The 20,000-nt window shown below is 29.3% G+C and overlaps 2 protein-coding genes across 2 annotated transcripts in view; both read right to left on the bottom strand.

Annotated features, from left to right (window-relative positions):
• Positions 1 to 9,642, bottom strand: part of kcnh2b (potassium voltage-gated channel, subfamily H (eag-related), member 2b) — a 113,966-nt gene extending 104,324 nt beyond the window's left edge. The window contains exon 1 of the mRNA XM_073830503.1: positions 9,447 to 9,642. Within this exon, the coding sequence (XP_073686604.1) occupies positions 9,447 to 9,605 (159 nt within the window). The 5' untranslated portion in view covers positions 9,606 to 9,642. The remainder of the gene's footprint in view (positions 1 to 9,446) is intronic.
• A 722-nt stretch (positions 9,643 to 10,364) lies between these two features.
• The window catches only part of LOC141300370 (voltage-gated inwardly rectifying potassium channel KCNH2-like), an 11,245-nt gene continuing 1,609 nt past the window's right edge, over positions 10,365 to 20,000 (bottom strand). Inside the window, exons 2-6 of the mRNA XM_073830644.1 lie at positions 18,833 to 18,926; positions 14,874 to 14,879; positions 13,464 to 13,623; positions 11,362 to 11,865; positions 10,365 to 10,372 (exon numbers count right to left, since the gene is read on the bottom strand). Of these exons, the coding sequence (XP_073686745.1) occupies positions 10,365 to 10,372; positions 11,362 to 11,865; positions 13,464 to 13,623; positions 14,874 to 14,879; positions 18,833 to 18,926 (772 nt within the window). The remainder of the gene's footprint in view (positions 10,373 to 11,361; positions 11,866 to 13,463; positions 13,624 to 14,873; positions 14,880 to 18,832; positions 18,927 to 20,000) is intronic.

The raw sequence follows: 20,000 nt of genomic DNA, 5'->3' as shown, positions 1-20,000 counted from the left end.
TCTTTGATGAACAATATTTTGAATTAGGTTTTATGTTTATATCTTCTTTTTTCATTTTCATTTTAGTTTAGTTTATATAGTTTAGCATTTTTTAGTTTTGAGTTTTGAAATTAAGTTTTGAACTTAATTTCAGTTAAAGTAATGGTCATTTTTATATATATATATATTTTTTTTTTAAATCTTTTTTTAAATAGTTTAGTTTATAAATGTATTTTTATTATTTTTTTAAGTTAACTATAATTACTCACAAAATCAGACTCTATTTACTTTCTTCATACATTGAATTAACTAAATTTTTGAGGTAACAATTTATTTTAGCTACATTTAAAAAAAATGTTGAATGCTAGTCAATTAAATGTGTTTATTTAAATGTAGCTAAAATAAATGAATCGCAACCACTTACCTTAAAAAAAAAATGAGTGTAGTTTTATTTTGAATGAATGATTATATTATTCCAGTCTTAAGTAGCACGGGTATATTTATAGCAACAGCCAAAAATATATTGTAAGGGTCAAAATTATAAATTTTCTATGCCAAAAATCATTAGGATATTAAGTAAAGATCATGTTCCATGAAGATATTTTGTAAATTACCTACCATAAATATATCAAAACTTATTTTTTTTAATTGCTAAAAACTACATCTGAACAATTTTGGAGGCAATTCTCAATATATATATATATATATATATATATATTTTTTTTTTAATCCTTCTTGATTCCAGAATTTCAAATTCCAGTTGTATCTCAGCCTAATATTGTCCCATCCTAACAATTTATTCAGCTTTCAAGTGATGTATAAATCCCAATTTCAAAAAATTGACCCTTATGTCCCTGTTTTGTGGTCCAGGGTCACAAATATTCATCTTTTGGTGTCTTTACTCACTCCTCCCCTCCAAATGCCTAACACTGTCCGCTTTTCCACAAACAATTAATTCCTAATGAATAAATATGGATTTATAAAGTTCCACCCAACATGTTTATCTCCCACTCAGAACATTTTTAAATTTTAAACATGAGAAGTATCGCCATGCAACCTCTCAAACATTCCAAATTCGCCACGGTAACCCTAATTCCCGCCAAAATCCCAACAGTGCATCATGTGGCTGCAGTGCACAGCTGTGATATACTGCCACCATCAGGTGACAGACGGTACAGCAGGAATTATTTAAAGGGTCACTGAACTTTTGTTCCAGCGGTTGACAGGAATGAGAGTCAGAGATCATCTCTACAATGCATAGATTACGGGAACACATAAAGACAATGTTCTGGCTTAGTCTGCACAATCACACACAGATTAAGGGGGTTATGCGAGTGTGTGTGTGTGTGTTAAGGAGAGAAAAGCAGAAATGTTTCTCTATGTATGACAGCAACATGCATGTAGTTTAATACAATAATGTTCACTATGGTGTGCCCTTGATTTGTGAATGTGTGTGTGTGTGTGTGTGTGTGTGTGTGTGTGTGTGTGTGTGTGTGTGTGTGTGTACCTGGTATTCATCACGTTGTGGGGACCAAATGTCCCCACAAGGATAGGAATACCAGTAGATTTTGACCTTGTGGGGACATTTCTCAGGTCCCCATGAGGAAACGGGCTTATAAATCATGCACAATGAGTTTTTTTGAGGAAGTAAAAGTATGCACAATCTCCTGTGAGGGCTAGGTTTAGGTGTAGGGTAGGTGTAGGGCCATAGAAAGTACGGTTTGTACAGTATAAAAACCATTACGCCTATGGAATGTCCCCATAAAACATGTAAACCCAACATGTGTGTGTGTGTGTGTGTGTGTGTGTGTGTGTGTGTGTGTGTGTGTGTGTGTGTGTGTGTGCGTGTGTGTGTGTTGGTTTGTATGTCACTAAATATAGACCAACATGAATTAAACACACAGCTGGGGTGTCAAAGACAAGAAAAAAAAAAAAAAAACATGACCCACCTACAGTACCAGTCAAATGTTTGGAATAATTAGGATTTTTTAAGAAGTCTCTTCTCATCAAAGCTGTATTTATTTGATGAAACAAATACAGTAAAACTGTGAAAAATTATTACTATTTATAACAGCTTTTCCACATAAATATTGGAAAGCACAACTGTTGTCAACATTGGTAATAATCAGAAATGTTTCTTGCGCACCAAATCAGCATATTAGACTAATTTCTGAAGGATCATGTGACACTGAAGACTAGAGTAATCATGCTGAAAATTCAACTTTATTCTCGTAGTATTTTGACTTTATTCTCAAAATATTTCAGCTTTATTCTCATAAAATTTTGACTTCATTCTCTTACTATGTTGACTTTATTCTCGAAATATTTAAATTTTATTCTCGTAGTATTTCGACTTGATTTTCTAATATGTTGACTATTCTCAAAATATTTCGACTTTAGAGAATAAAGTTGAAATACTATGAAAACAAAGTCAAATATTTTGCAAATAAAGTTGAAATATTATGAGAATAAAGTTGAAATATTAAGAGAATAAAGTTGAAATATTTCAAGAATAAAGTCGAAATATTTCGACTTGATTCTTGGAGTATTTCGTCTTTAATCACAAAATATTTTGACTTTATTATAGCATTTCGACTTTATTCTCATAATATTTAAACTTTTTTTCTTGAAATATTTTATCCTTTTTTTACTGTATTTTTGATTAAATAAAGGTAGCCTTAGTGAGCGGAAGAGACTTCTTTCAACACCATTACTCCAAACTTTTGAGCAGTAGTGTACTTCACAAACACACATCAACCTAAATAAGACAGTATTACAGCAGAAATCAGTCTTGGCTGCCACGTTGGAGAAAAAAATCACACAGACGCACTCGTATAGATGTTATTTTACGCTGTTATAGGATAACCTCCGTAAATTAACAGGTGTGTGTATTGTGTTTTTGAAGCTTTTAGTCTGTCACAGGAGTTTGCTGGATTAGACAGCGATCGGTCTCAACGCAAACACGCTACCAGACACAAGTTTGGACACACTTCAGGGAATTCATGTTCGTCAGAATCACAGAAATTTCTATTATAGACTAATAAAAAAGTTGCTCACATAAGAATGTGCTTGTTTTGTAGTGGATAGTGAAGGAAGAGCATCCCAGAGAGCACAAAATAAATAAACAAAAGCAAAAAAATATATGTATATAATATTAGACGTATGTATATATACACATTTAAAAATATATATTTAAAAAAGACTTTCATAGACAGTTTATATAACACATTTTGTATGCAATAATTAATTAATAAACTATTAAAATCAGTTTACAACTATTTAAATGAACATAAATTACATGTAAATTATTTTCTAAATTTAGACTTTCTAAATTGCAGTTCAAATAACACATTGTTGTATAGAATTATTAATTAATTATTAAAATTAGTTTAAAAAATATTTAAATAAGCATAAATTAATTAAAATATGAACATTCTTTTTTTCAATTTAGACACGTTGCAGTTTATATAACAAATTTTGCATGAAATAATTAATTAATAAACTAGTCTAACTTTTTTTTAAATAAGCATAAATTAGATTTAAATAAAATATGTTAATTATTTTCTCAATTTAGACACTGTTCAAACAACACATTTTTGTATGTAAAATGTATTACCAAATTATTAAAATTAGTTAAAAACTGAATTAAAAAAGCATACGTTACATTTAATAAAAAAAAATTAAATTATTTTCTCAATTTAGACCCATTGCAGTTGAAATAACACATTTTGTATGGGATAATAATAATAATAATAATAATAATCCATAATAATTATGAATACTTTTTTTAATAAGCATAAATTTGATTTAAATAAAATATGTTAATTATTTTCTCAATTTAGACACATTGTACAGAATAATTAATTCATTACTTAAATTATTTTTGAAAATGATTTAAATAAGCATAAATTACATTTAATTAAAATATGTTCATTCTTTTCTCAATTTAGACACATTGCAGTTCATATAACACATTTTGTATGAAAAAATGAATTAAGAGACTATTAAAATTAGTCTAACTTTTTTTTTAAATAAGCATAAATTTGATTTAAATAAAATATGTTAATTATTTTCTCAATTTAGACACTGTTCAAATAACACATTTTTGTATGGAAAATGTATTACCAAATTATTAAAATTAGTTAATAAATTATTTAAATAAGCATAAATTACATTTAATTAAAATGTGTTCATTCTTTTCTCAATTTAGACACATTGCAGTTCATATAGCACATTTTGTATGGAATAATAATAATAATAATAATAATAATAATAATAATAATTAATACTTTTTTTAAATAAGCATAAATTTGATTTAAATAAAATATGTTAATTCTTTTCTCAATTTAGACACATTGCAGTTCACATAACACATTTTGTATGAAATAATTAATTAAACTATTAAAATTAGTCTTACTTTTTTTTAAATAAGCATAAATTCGGTTTAAATAAATATGTTAATTTTCTCAATTTAGTAACTTTGCATTTCAAATAACACATTTTTAAATGGAATTTTTATCAACAAATTATTAAAAATAATTAAAAAAAATACGCAAATTATTTTAAAAAATATTTAAAATTGTTTAAATAAGCATAAATTACGTTTAAGTATTAAAGTGGCTCACATAAGAATGTGCTTGTTTTATAGTGGATAGTGAAGGAAAAGCATCCCAGAATGCATCTCATGAATAAACAAAAACAAAAAGAATATATGTGTGTGTGTGTGTGTGTGTGTGTGTGTGTGTATATGTGTGTATATATATTATATATATATATATATATATACATATATTTTATATTTCAAATAAACTTTATTTTTGTTATGATCACATCCGCATTCCCAGACTTCCATGTGTCTTTAATTATTCATTAGCATTTGAAATAGTCATAATAAAGAGCTGGCAGGTGTATCCAAACTTTTGACAGGTAGTGTAGTTGATAAACTCAATCCACAGTCTGATCCAGCGGACAAAAGCTCAAAGCACAACACACACACACACACTCATATGAACACACACATGCACAGTCACACACAAACTCATCTCACAAAGACTCACTGCGGCAATCATTAGTGAATTCTTCCTTAAATCCTGCTGTGGACAAATTAGAAACAGCTGCATTATGACTGATCTGAGAGCATATTAGTGTGCAGTGGTGAACGGGACAGGAAGTGACACGCTGAACGCTCACTGACACATCTGACAGCACGTACACATGCTGATTACAGCTCGTCTAATCACTCGAATTAAAGTAATTGAATCATCTGCATCACCAGGACCACAGTCAACACCGAAAACAACAGCGGTTTGGATGATCACAGTCAAACCCAATCTGATGCTCACTCATCTACACCCAGTTCAATACAAGATATTACAAGATATGATTTAAAAGATGTCATGACAAGATATAACATGCAGGATATACAATAGAAAACCCTATTCACAGGAAGTACATCAGTGGATAAATAACTAGAATAAAAGTCCTAATGTTAAACAATTTAGACAATTTGCAGTTCAAATAACAGTTTTGTAGGTAAGAATTAATTAACAAATTATTTTTTTATTTTTTTAACAAAATAATTAAACTGGAAATGATCAACTAAAATATGCATAACAATTAAATTATTATTTTTTTTTAATTTCACAATTTAGACACTGCAGTTCAAATACTATTTCTGTACGAAATAATTAATTTTAATTTTAATTTAAAAATATTTAAATTATATTTAGAAATATAATTTAATATAATGCATATATTTAGAAAATATAAAAAGATACATAAAATCCATTTAATAAAAAAACATTTTTATAATAATAATAATAATAATAATAATAATAATAATTGTTTACAAACTTTGTAGTTAAAATGACATTTAGGTAAGGAAGAACTAATTAATAAAATATTAGAATTATTTAAGAAACAATTAACAAATGCCTCAACATGATTAAATTAAAATTTGTTTTAAAATTTATTTAAATTAACATAAATTACATTTCATTAAAATATGTCAATATTTTCTTAATTTAGACACTTGGCGGTTCACATAACACATTTTATATAGAATTTTATTATTAACAAATTATTAAAATTAGTTTTAAAAATTATTTAAACAAGCATAAATTACATTTAATTAAAATATGTTCATTATTTTCTCAATTTAGACACATTGCAGTTCATATAACACATTTTTGTATGGAATAATTAATTAATAAACTATTAAAAGTAGTTTTTAGTATTAGTTTTAGTTAAAAATTAAAAAAAATAAATAAATGTCAATTATTATAATTTAGACACATTGCCATTCAAATAACACATTTTTGTACGGAATAATTCATTAATTAAAATTCGTTTTTAGTATTAGTTTTAGTTTTTTTAAAATGTAAAATAAAAAAATACATTGATTTAAAATTTGTGTATGAAATAATTAATTAATAAATTGTTAAAATTAGTTTTAAAAATGATTTAAGTAAGCATAAATTGCATTTAATTAGAATCTTGTTAATTATTTCCTCAATTTAGACACAAATAACAAATTTTGTATGGAAAATGAGTTTTAAAAATGATTTAAATAAGCATTACATTTAAATAAAATATGTTAATTATTTTCTCAATTTAGACACATTGCAGTTAAAAAAAAACTAATTTTTATATAGAGAAAGTGTAATAAACAAATTATTAAAATTATAATTATGCATACAAATGTGTTTAACTAATAGCTTTTCTGTGCTTATTAACATTATATCTCTAATGATATCTGTAGAACAAGCTTGTGTTAAACCCATATATATAGAATATGCCTCATAAGACACAACTTGCATAAAAAACGATGGTCACATGACTTAACTAAAACACAAGGAGCTGCAAACATCATGTGATCAGCTGGTGTATGTAGGGCAGCAGGTGTGAAACTCTGAAGCATGTGTTCATCTGTCATGATTTCATCAAGAAGCATCAGTCCCTCTTTTCATTTAATCTGCGAGCGACGAGCATCAGCACATGGGCGTCACGCTATGAGTATTAAATTAACCCAGTTATGTCTGTCCAGGAGAAAGGATGAGGGTTTAACTCCTCTCAGAGTAATGAAGCTCAAGAGCTCAGACAATCAATTTACTGACTTCACTATAAGGTTGTCAAAGTCACTTTTGCAAGACTTTTCTGTCACGTCTCTTTAACTTTCTGCACACAAACACTCCATCTTTATCTTCAAAAACAACAATTAAGGGAGTTCAACTTTTGCCAGATAAAGCACATTACATCAGACCCACATCAACAGCTTCCTTTGCAGTTCATATAACACATTATGTATGGAATAATAAATGAATAAACTATTAAAATTAGTTTGCAATTTTTTGTGTTAAATGAACATAAATGACATGTCATTGAAATATGTTAACTATTTTCTCAATTTAGACACATTGCAGTTCATATAACACATTGTTGTATGGAATAATGAATTAATAAACTATTAAAATTAGTTAATTTTAGTTAGTTAAAATTAGTTTTTTTTTTAAATAAGCATAAATTAGATTTAAATAAAATATGTTAATTATTTTTCAATTTAGACACATTGCAGTTCATATAACACATTGTTGTATGGAATAATGAATTAATAAACTATTAAAATTAGTTAATTTTAGTTAGTTAAAATTAGTTTTTTTTAAATAAGCATAAATTAGATTTAAATAAAATATGTTAATAATTATTTTTCAATTTAGACACATTGCAGTTCAAATAACACATTGTTGTATAGAACAATTATTTAATTATTAAAATTAGTTTTAAAAATGATTTAAATAAGCATAAATTATATGTAATTAAAATACCTTAATTATTTTCTCAATTTAGACACATTGCAGTTCATATAACACGTTGTATAGATTAATTAATTAATTAATTAATTATTAAAATTAGTTAAAACATTTAATAAGCATAAATTAGATTTAAATAAAATATGTTAATTATTTTCTCAATTTAGACACTGTTCAAATAACACATTTTTGTATGGAAAATTTATTTAATTTTTTTTTTAATTAGTTAAAATGATTTAAATAAGCATAAATTACATTTAACTAAAATATGTTAATATTTTCTCAATTCAGTAACTTTGCAGTTCAAATAACATATTTTTGTATGGAAAACGAGTTTTAAAAATGATTTAAATAAGCATAAATTACATTTAATTCAAATATGTTAATTATTTTTTCAATTTAGTAACTTTGCGGTTCAAATAACACATTTTTATATGGATTTTTTTTAGTATTAAAAATAGTTTTAAAAATGATTTAAATAAGCATGAATTACAATTAATTAAATTATGTTAATTATTTTTCAATTTAGACACATTGCAGTTCAAATAACACATTGTTGTATAGAACAATTAATTAATTATTAAAATTAGTTTTAAAAATGATTTAAATAAGCATAAATTATATGTAATTAAAATACCTTAATTATTTTCTCAATTTAGACACATTGCAGTTCATATAACACGTTGTATAGATTAATTAATTAATTAATTATTAAAATTAGTTAAAACATTTAATAAGCATAAATTAGATTTAAATAAAATATGTTCATTATTTTCTCAATTTAGACACTGTTCAAATAACACATTTTTGTATGGAAAATTTATTTACTTATTTTTTTAATTAGTTAAAATGATTTAAATAAGCATAAATAACATTTAACTAAAATATGTTAATATTTTCTCAATTCAGTAACTTTGCAGTTCAAATAACATATTTTTGTATGGAAAACGAGTTTTAAAAATGATTTAAATAAGCATAAATTACATTTAATTCAAATATGTTAATTATTTTTTTCAATTTAGTAACTTTGCGGTTCAAATAACACATTTTTATATGGATTTTTTTATTATTATTAAAAATAGTTTAAAAAATGATTTAAATAAGCATGAATTACAATTAATTAAATTATGTTAATTATTTTTTTCAATTTAGACACATTGCAGTTCAAATAACACATTTTTGTATGGAAAATTTATTAACAAATTATTCAAAGTATAATTAAGCATACAAATGCATTTACTGACTTTACTATAAGGTTGTCAAAGCCACTTTTGCAAGACTTTTCTGTCTCGTCTCTTTAACATTCTGCACACAAACACTTCATCTTCATCTTCAAAAACAGAACAATTTAGGGAGTTCAACTATTGGCAGATAAAGCACATTACATCAGACCCACATCAACAGCTTCCTTCAAAAAGCGTCCTTGAGGAAAAGTGTTTTATCTAGGGCGCCAAAATCTCACGGTGATGCTTTTCTCGCCATCAGAGACGTTAAAGTGGGAATTATCAAGGACAAACAGGTCAACAGGTCGCTATCTCAAACCCAAAACACTATGAATCTGTCTCCAGAGTGTCTGTCTCGCTTATGAAAACTCTAAGTCAGTTTAAAACCAACAGTTTGTTGAATTCAATCCACGGTTAAAGAGCAGAAGTGTCTTACCTGAGTGACTTTCTCGGTGACGTTGTGTGTGCGGTCGATGAGTTTGCAGGGTGCGATGATGTCCATTTCTCCGGCCGGGAGGGCGATGAGGGGGTCCGGTTTGAAGTCCACAAAGTTGAGCGTGATCTGTGGGATTTTACTGATGGCGCGGTAGCGCATGAGATCCGAATCAGAGGTAGAGTTCAGGATGCTGGACTTGTTGTTCATGGCCCCTGTGTCAAGAAACAAATTTTGCTTCAGGTTGCTAAAAATCTTCAGTTTAGTCTGAAATGCTTTCGACATTTATAGTATTTATACTACCATTTGGTATCTTCTCATGTTTTTGAAAGAAGTCTCTTATGTTATTATATTATATTATATTATACTAATAAAGCATTAATTATTATTTTGAAATAGCTTTCATTTTTAGATTTTTAGTTTATGTTTTAGTCATTTTTATGTGCTTTTGACATTCTTTATTAGTTTTTGCTTTGTTTAAATATTTCTGTTTAGCTTTTATTTGATATTTATTTAAATTTAGTTTCAGTAGTTAGTCATTTTAATTTCAGTTAATTGCCAATGCAACATTTTTTATTTTCATGTAATTTTTTTTTTTTAGTTTTAGAAATTTTGTTATGTGCGTTTACCATATTTATTAAATTTTGCTTTGTTTAAATATTTGTGTTTAACTTTAATTTGATTTTTATTTAATTTTAGTTCATTTTATTTCAGCTTTATTTGACTGAAAACTGAGACTGAGATTTTTCATTTAAGTTTTAGAAATTTTCTTACGTGTCTTTAACATTTTTTTTGTTTTTGATTTCTATTTCTGTTTAACTTTTATTTGATATTTATTTCAATTTAGTTTTAGTAATTAGTCATTTTTTACAGTTAATTGCCAATGCAATTTTTTAGGTTTTATTTGATTTTATTCCAGCTTTATTTGACTGAAAACAGAGACTGAGATTTTTATGATATTTTTGCAAATGCAACTTTTTTTATTTTCATGTTTTTTTTTTTTGTTTGTTTAGATTTCATTTTATTTTATTTCAGCTTTATTTGACTTAAAAGAGAGACTGAGATTTTTAATTGTGTTATGTGCTTTTAACATTTTTTATTAGTCTTTGCTTTGTTTAAATATTTCTGTTTAGCTTTTATTTGATATTTATTTAAATTTAGTTTTAGTAGTTAGTCATTTTAATTTCAGTTAATTGCCAATGCAACATTTTTTATTTTCATGTAATTTTTTTTTTTTAGTTTTAGAAATTTTGTTATGTGCGTTTACCATATTTATTAAATTTTGCTTTGTTTAAATATTTCTGTTTAGCTTTAATTTGATATTTATTTAATCTTACTTTTAGTAATTAGCCATTTTATTTCAGTTAACTGCCAATGCAACATTTTTTATTTTTTAGGTTTTTTATTTTATTTCTGTTGTGTTTATTTCAGTTTTATTTGACTGAAAACTATTTTTAGTAGTTTTTGTTTTTGTCAATAATTTAAGAAAAAAACACTGTCATGCTCACATACTGCATCTACTGCATTACAAATACAGTCAAAATGTGAAATATTATTACAATTTAAAATAGCTATTTTCTTTGTGAATATATAGTAAAATGTAATTTATTCCTGTGATCAAATCTGAATTTTCAGTCTTCGGTGTCACATGATCCTTCAGAAATCATTGCTCAAAAAACATTTCTGTTTATTATCAATGTTGAAAACTGTTGTGCTGCTCAATATTTTTGTGGAAACTGTAACTTATTTTATTTTTCAGGATTCTTTGATAAATAGAAAGTTCAAAAGAACAGCATTTATTTGAAATAGAAATCTTTTGTAACATCATAAACATCTTTAATGTCACTTTTAATTAATTCAATGCATCCTTGGTGAATAAAAGTATTACTTTCATGCATTTCCTGCTCAGTTTTCTCACCCGTGCTGCTGCTGGTGGGTCGAGCCCGGTGCTTCCGTTCCCATTCGGGCCGCATGGCCTCGATATCGTCCACCGAAGATGCACGGCGCATGCTGTGAAAGCTCTCGCGTGAGCGGCTGTTGGTGAGGCTGCAGTTGGACACGGAGGCGTCCGGGTTGAGCCGATGCGGACGGGGAGACGAGTGACCCAGGGGCAGCGCGGTGGGGTGCGGCGGTGCCGGTGGAGGGGACGAGGGGTCGCTGCCCAGGAGGTTGCACTGGTCTTCGGGCAGCAGTGAGGATGGAGTGGCTCTGGCGGTGCTGGAGGCGGTGGGCAGACGGGAACGCTCGTGTTCGGGCAGAGACAGCAGCTCACCCAGCGCAAGAGATTCGTGGCTTTGTGGACGGGAGGAGCTGCTGGGGAAACTCGTTCCTCGTCCGGCCTCCGGATCCTCCCGCAAAGAAGATTTACTGTTATTCCTGGAGTTCAGGAGCGGGAGACGTAAACGGATGCCACGAGCTCGATCTACAACAAAAAAAACATTTTTTTTTTTTTTTTACAATTTTGGGGAATAAAATGTTGTATAAAATCAAGCTAATTATATATGAACAAATCCCTCTGTAAAAACCTCCAAAATAGAGACAGGAATACAGATGTAAAGTGTGGTGTGTGTAAGTGCTCCTGAAGTGGAGATTTATGGCTCAGTGTAGGAGAAAAAACTTTAAAAACATGTCTTGTAATTGAAATCTATTGACACAAATAGATAAAGTGCTATGAAAGAAACACTTAACAGTGTCTTTTGGGTGTTTTCTTTCCACTAGTCTGAAAAAACACTTTATGAAACACCAAAAGCCCAAAATCTCAAACCTGACAGGTGAATGAAAAAACTGCACTTAATTTCTATAAATGGTAACAAAAATCCTTTTCTTTCGATAATAAGTGCTTATATATACAGTTGATGTCAAAAGTTTACATACACAATGTTAATTGTTTTATTAAAATGAGAGGTATCATACAAAATGCATGTTATTTTTTATGTAGTACTGACCCGAATAAGATATTTCACACATAGTTCACAAGAGAAAATAATAGCTGAATTTAAAAAAAATGACCCTGTTCAAAAGTTTACATACACTTAATTCTTAATACTGTGTTGTTACCTGAATGATCCACAGCTGTGTTTTTTCCTCTTGTTTGTCCTGAACAGTTAAACTGCCTGCTGTTCTTCAGAAAAATCCTTCAGGTCCCACAAATTATTTAGTTTTTCAGCATTTTTGTGTTTTTGAGCTCTATCCAACAATGACTGTATGATTTTGAGATCCATCTTTTCAAACTGAGGACAACTGAGGGACTCATATGCAACTATTACAGAAGGTTCAAACACTCACTGATGCTCCAGAAGGAAACACAATGCATTAAGAGCCCCCCATTAAGGGGGGTGAAAACTTTTTGTATTTGAAGAACAGTTGAACTTATTTTGTCTTCTGGGGAACTTGTAAGTATCTTCTGTAGCTTCTGGAGGGCAATACTAAACAAACAAAAAACTGATATTTAGGCAAAATTAGAAAAATGTACACATCCTCATTCCGTTCAAAAGTTTTCACCCTCAGGCTCTTAATGCATGGTGTTTCTTTCTGGAGCATCAGTGAGTGTTTGAACCTTCTGTAATAGTTGCATATGAGTCCCTCAGTTGTCCTCAGTGTGAAAAGATCATACAGTCATTGTTGGAAAGGGTTCAAATAGGCTACACAAAAATGCTGAAAAATCGAGAAATTTATGGGACCTGAAGAATTTAAGTTTAACTGTTCAGGACAAACAAGGGACTCATGAACAACTATCACTAAACAAAAAACACAGCTGTGGATCATTCAGGTAACAACACAGTATTAAGAATCAAGTGTATGTGAACTTTTGAACTTTTATGAACTATTATTTACTCTTGCGGACTATATGTAAACATCTTTTATGTGAAATATCTTATTCAGGTCAGTACTAAATACAAAATAACATGCATTTTGTATAACCCATTTTATTTTGGTAAACTAATTAACGTAAATGTATATATAAACTTTTGACTTTAGCTGTCTATAAGAATTAGAGTGAAAGTGAAAACACTGACGTACTTGAATGGCGCCACAGAACAGGCAGCTTATGATTGAGATCCTGCGGTTCGTGTAGTTTATCGTCCGGCATGACTTCGAAATTCAGAATAAACATGATCACCACGCCATCTTCATTCTTGACAGGAACCACGTCCACCAAACACAGGAAACACGCACCTGTGAGAGAAGAAACAGCGGTACATTAGACATTTGTGCACATGCATCTTCATTACAAGCATGAATATGATATTTGTCAATTACTTCCTTCTTTTATTGCACCAAAGTCATAATAAAAAAATAAGTCTCTATTGATGTTGTTGTTTATTGACTATGCATACAGAGAAATTTATTTAGTAGTCATTATGCATCTTTTCTAAATCACAAATACAATGAAAATAGTAGTGTGAAATTTAATTCAAAGAGCAAAAAATCATATCTATATATAAATAAATAAATATAATAATTATAATAAAATGTGACCCTGGACCACAAAACCAGTCATAAGGTTAAATTTGACAAAACTGAGATTTATACATCATATGAAAGCTCAATAAATAAGCTTTCTATTGATGTATGGTTTGTTAGGATAGGACAATATTTGACTGAGATACATCTATTTGAAAAATTGGAATCTGAGGATGCAAAAAAAAATCAAAAAGACTGAGAAAATCACCTTTAAAGTTGTCCAAATTAGGTTCTTAACAATGCATATTACTAATCAAAAATTACATTTTGATATATTTACAGTAGGAATTTTACAAAAAATCTTCATGGAACATGATCTTTACTTAATTTCTTAATGATTTTTGGCATAAAAGAAAAATCAATAATTTTGACCCATACAATGTATTTTTGGCTATTGCTACAAATATACCCCAGCGACTTAAGACTGGTTTTGTGCTCCAGGGTCACAAATGTAAAAGACAGTCAAAAACTGAGGATTATTATCCTGACAAACTAAAATACAACATATTACTGAATCATGGGAATCCTCTTGTGGACTAGTTAAGTGAACAACTATCATCTGCCAGCAAAATTAAGCCTGATTACAAATACTGTGTGTGTGTGGTTACATCGCAAATTTACAGACAAAAACACTCAGGAAAATAGAGCTGCTTAGATATTATTATAAAACAAAACATGCATATCATACAGTTCTGATGTAGGTCCAAATAACAACAGTTTCCCAATAACAGACTCTTAAACTGACTACAGTGAGCGCAGAAAACTTTTAAACTACAAAAAGCTGCACAATCCCAGAGATTCCGAGTCAAACAACATTCAAATTATACACAGAGCTAGAGATGTCCGATCATAAAAGCACAAAAAATACTGTTTTGACCTTTCTGATTCATCTGAAAGCTGACCAAAGGACAGATTTACTCTGTGATTTCATCCTAACTCCCTGATCTTTGAATCCTACACGCTTACCTGAATCTGAACACACAATCAAACAGGACCCATTGAAGAATGAGATTCAGAGGACTGACGGACAGCAGAGATTCTCATCAATGAACACAGAGAGACAGATTGAGATGCTCCAACTGGCCCACTGTAATCCCAGCTGCGTTTGGAGCAGAAAAACATGGATTACAGCTCCACCAATGCCATCTGGACACGTGTGTTCATGTAGAAAAACAGCACAAAACATCTTCCTCTTATCCTTTATGTTTCATATAATACAGAGCAAATGTAAATGTCAGATTTACAAGATAAATGCATAAACACAAAGCTAATGTGACTAGAAATCAAATAAGTGTAAAATAAAAAACTATGACAATGAGGAAAATCAATATGAAATTTCAATTTATTATATTCATTTTTTTTTTAATTCATGTTTTAGTGAACGATTCATCACTGAACAATATTCTAAGGAATCATATTCTTTCCTCAATGTACTTATTTTGGTAACTTTACAATAAAGTTTCTTTTGTTAATATTAGTTATTAGCTCATGTTTTTTCTTATTAGTTCATTTTTATAATTGTTATTTTAGTGTTTAAATTAATCATTTGACTTAGATTGGAACTTTGCGTATAGCGAATCATTTGATTTGAATCATTCAATTCGTCAAATGATTCGCAAACTCGTTCTGATCTAAATCAAATGATTCACAATATGCAAAGTTCCAATCTAAATCAAATGATTGGCGAAAGGGTTCACAAACCTGTTCTGATCTAAATCAAATGATTCACGATGCGCAATTTGAAGTCCCAATCTGAAACAAATGATTCACGATTCAATCGGAGCGCTTCGAAACAGGGTGTCAGGTTTATGGAGGGAGTTTGTGTGTTTTTCTAGTGTTCTTCCCCCATGTTTCCTTAGGTTTTGCTTTCTTCCAGTGTCTCCCCCTATATTTCAGTGTGTATTGGTTCCCCCTTTTGCCCATATTTGGACTTCCCCCTTGTTAACATGATTGTCTACACCTGTCCTAGTCATTAGTCACCCTTTATAAGTTGGTTTGTTTTTCCCATTCCCTTTGTCCAGCGTTGATGTTATTTGGTGTTGTTCTATGTTTCGTTGTTTCCTTTGTTTTTGCCCATTTTCCAGTCTTTTGTTTACCGTTGTATATTTTCCCAAAGGACTCGGCTCATTACTCCTTTGTTGTCCACCAGTTCCTGAATGCACCGTGACACAGGGAATCATTTTGCGATGCTATGGTTTAACTGATTCGGTGTTTCAAAAAGCTCAATTTCACCCATCACTACGTGCTTTTTTTAAAATCGTTTTTGCTGGGAATCGCTTTGAAATGAGTTTGAATCACTCGGAGCGGTTCCAGCGTAAATGACTCAATTGATTTGGTTCATCAGTTCCTCTTTTCGCATCTTCAGCTGTTTATAGAGTTCTACTAGGCTACTTGCTTAGCTCGATTGTTTTCTCACATTAACTGAAATAAGCATAAAAGGTATGGTGTTATTTCATAGATACATTGTCTTTCAATAACTCAGGCACTTTTAGAGCTCCTCAGGAATATTGCTTTTTTCAAGGGTTTTCCAGTTCTTAAATTTCAAAAAGTAAAATTTAAGCACCTTGTATGCACCCTGCATTTGGACTGAGAGTTAGTACTTAGCATTTATATGCACATATAATAGGTATGAAAAAAACACAATGAAGGAAAGTTTACATCTCAGGGATCAAAGTCTATAAAATGATCTAAAACATTCACTGCAATGACTGATGAACACAGAGACTGGATGAATAAATACATACAAGAACAATAAACAACAGAGCCCTACTGATGTTAGGACAATGTCCTGAAAAATAATCCCATCTGAACACACTGAACACACACACACACACACACACACACACACACACACACACACACACACACACATACGTGCAGATTAAGAGTGGTCAGGAGGAAGGATTGCACTTTAATTCATTATGCTTCCGTCCACTTTAAAAGACTAATCCACTCCAAGATTCAGACACACACACACAAAACATCCCAAACTCACACACAAACACTACATCTGTATTTGTTCATCATCTGTATGTCTGGATGGAGTTCTATAATCCCAGCAAAGTGCTCTGAGACCCAAATCACTGATGTCCTGCATTAGAAATACATAAGAGAGGAAAAAAGATCAAAATAAAACTGATTAAAAAAAAACAGGAGGTAAATGTGAATGTGCACAAAAATTAAATAACATTAAATTAAATTAATAAAATAATTAATAAATTAATATTAAATAAATCAGATTATTGTTATTAATTATTATTAATAATTTAATTATAAATGTTCACTTTTAAATGTGAAACAAAAATTGATGGTCAACATTTGGGATTATTATCTGGATGAACTAAAAACACATTTCAGGAATCGTGGGAATCCACTTGTAGATTAGTTAATGTTAAATAAAACTGATTAAAAAAGCAGGAGGTAAATGTGAATGTGCACACAAAATAAATAAAACAAATAAAAATAAATTTTTAAATAAATAAAAAAAAATTATTAATAAATTAATTATAAATCTTCACTTTCTAAATGTTCACAGGAGATAAATATGAATGTTCACAAAAATAAATAAAATAATAATAAAAAAAATTATTGTTTTTAATTATTATTAATTAATTAATTCTAAATGTTTACTTTAAAATGGTAAACTAAAATTGCCAGTCAATATTTGGGATTATTTTCTGAATAAATTGAAAACATATTTCAGGAATCGTGGGAATCCTCTTGTGGACTAATGTTAAATAAAACATTTAAAAAACAGGAGATAAATGTAAATGTGCACCAAAAAATTTAAAATAATAAAATCAAATCAATCAATAATATTGTTATTAAATAATAAAATAATAAATTAATTAATTATAAATGTTTACTTTAAAATGTGAAACTAAAATTGATGGTCAACATTCAGAATTTTCATTTGGATGAACTAAAACATATTTCAGGAATCTTGGGAATCCTCTTGTGGACTAGTTAATGTTAAATAAAACATTAAAAAAGCAGGATATAAATATGAATGTGCACACAAAATAAATAAAATAAACAAATTAAAAAAATTTTTTTAATTATTATTAATTAATTGTAAATGTTTACTTTAAAATGGGAAACTAAAATTGCCAGTCAACATTTGGGATTATTATCTGGAGGAATTGAAAACAAATTTAGGAATCATGGGAATCCTCTTGTGGATGTTCAAAAACATTTAAATAAATAAATAAATAAAGCAAAGAACTGAGAACTGTCATTGTTATAATAAAACATATGACCTGATAAACAAAAAAAAAAAACATGAAAACTGATGATATAAAAATATAAGCAAATTCTAAATATATTAATTTTTTTTCCCTGCTTCACAGCTGTTCCACAGAAAAAATGAGAAATGCAATGAGATTTTATTTGGACCAGATGAAAAAAAAATCCAGAAATCTCACGTGTCTCCTCTAGAGTCTCAAAACTCAATATGAGCTCAAACATTTCTCATCGAATAATCTGAGCTGCTATTCAGTCATTTTACAGCTCTTATTATTTCTCTTTTAATTATAAACAAATTTAAGTTGCTAAAATAGATCAGACTCCATTAAATCTTGTGAGTGATGAAAGAGCAATCACTGAGCATAACATTTCCAGCAGGTTTAGTCCTTCTGCTTTTTGCATGTATGTTCACAGCGCCACCTGGTGGACAAGATTATAGCCACAAGTGACTAATCAACTTCAATCATTCAGCCAGAGGGTAAAGAGAAGATATACAGCATAACAAATCTCCTACACAATGATATGACAGGTAAGTTTTATTTACATATGAGTGTATTCAGATCAGGTTTTAATAGTCTGCCTATAACTCTCTCTTTCTCTCTCGGTTGTTTTGTGCTGACAAATCTTTTTATTGAGTTGCGGCCACTAAATCGTTGTCCCACAACATCTCAATGACAAACTCCCAGAACACAGCCTGAGCTGCTATTAGCCGCATTCATCAGGAGCAGCGTCCTCTCCATCAGTCTGAGCGACGGTTCTGCTGCGTTCACATTTCTGGAGGAAACACCGATCACTCACCACAACAAAACACCGCCTGAGGTCTGACGAATCATCTACTGCACAAATATTTCACAGAATTACACACAAAACAAAGACAGAGGCGTTAGACTGATCCTTAACCCAGACACTGCTGGAGAACATTTTATTTTGGTGGGGCAGGGTAACTTAAGATCATATTTAAGATCATAATTTACACTGTAATCCTGCATTATTCTGCAGTTTCATGTTTATTTGACCTATTTCACCAATTAGTAATTCACCACAGGACTTCATAAACTAGAATTACAAGTGTCAAACATTGCTTAACCCAGGGTTAAGTGTGGCCTTAATCTGAGGTTTCAAATGAGGTTAACTCAAAGAATATTTCATTTGCATAGATCTAGGCAACTATGTTCAAAAGTAGTTAAAAAATAAAAATAAAATACTAATATAAAAAACACTGGTAAATTATTATTATTTTTTTAATTATTATTATTTTTTCCTTGTTTACAAAAAACTCGGGAAAATAAATAAATATTTTTTTAAATTTAAAACTTAAGGCTTATTTTCCCCTTGTTTACAAAAAAAAAAAAAAAACTCTTGGGAAAATAATTAAATCTTTTTTTTTTTTTAATTTAAGGCTCATTTCGCCTTGTTTTTACACAAAAAAAAATCTCTGGGATTTTTTTTTTTTTTACTTATGGCTTATTTTCCCCATGTTTACAAAAAAATCCTCTGGGGAAAACAAACAAATAAAAATAAATTTAAGGTTTATTTCCCTTGTTTACAAAAACTGGGGAAAATAAATAATAAATGTTTATTTATTTTTTATTAAAAATATTAGGCTTATTTCCCCCCTTTTTTACAAAACTAATAATAAAAAAATACTTAATAAATATTTATGTACGTAATAAATATGTAAAAATATGTAAGGCTCATTTCCTCCTTGTTTATGAAAAAACTGCTAAAACAAGCATCGTAGTGTTGTAGAAGGGAATAAAAATAGATGGAAAAATTACAACCTGAGCAGCCGCACATGCTTGAGTTCAACACTAGAGGGCAGAAAAACATCACATATTCAACTGCTCT

The sequence above is a fragment of the Garra rufa genome, chromosome 24, assembly GCF_049309525.1.
Source record: "Garra rufa chromosome 24, GarRuf1.0, whole genome shotgun sequence".
NCBI classification, from domain to species: Eukaryota; Metazoa; Chordata; class Actinopteri; order Cypriniformes; family Cyprinidae; genus Garra; species Garra rufa.
This window is presented reverse-complemented; position numbering and strand designations above follow the sequence as displayed.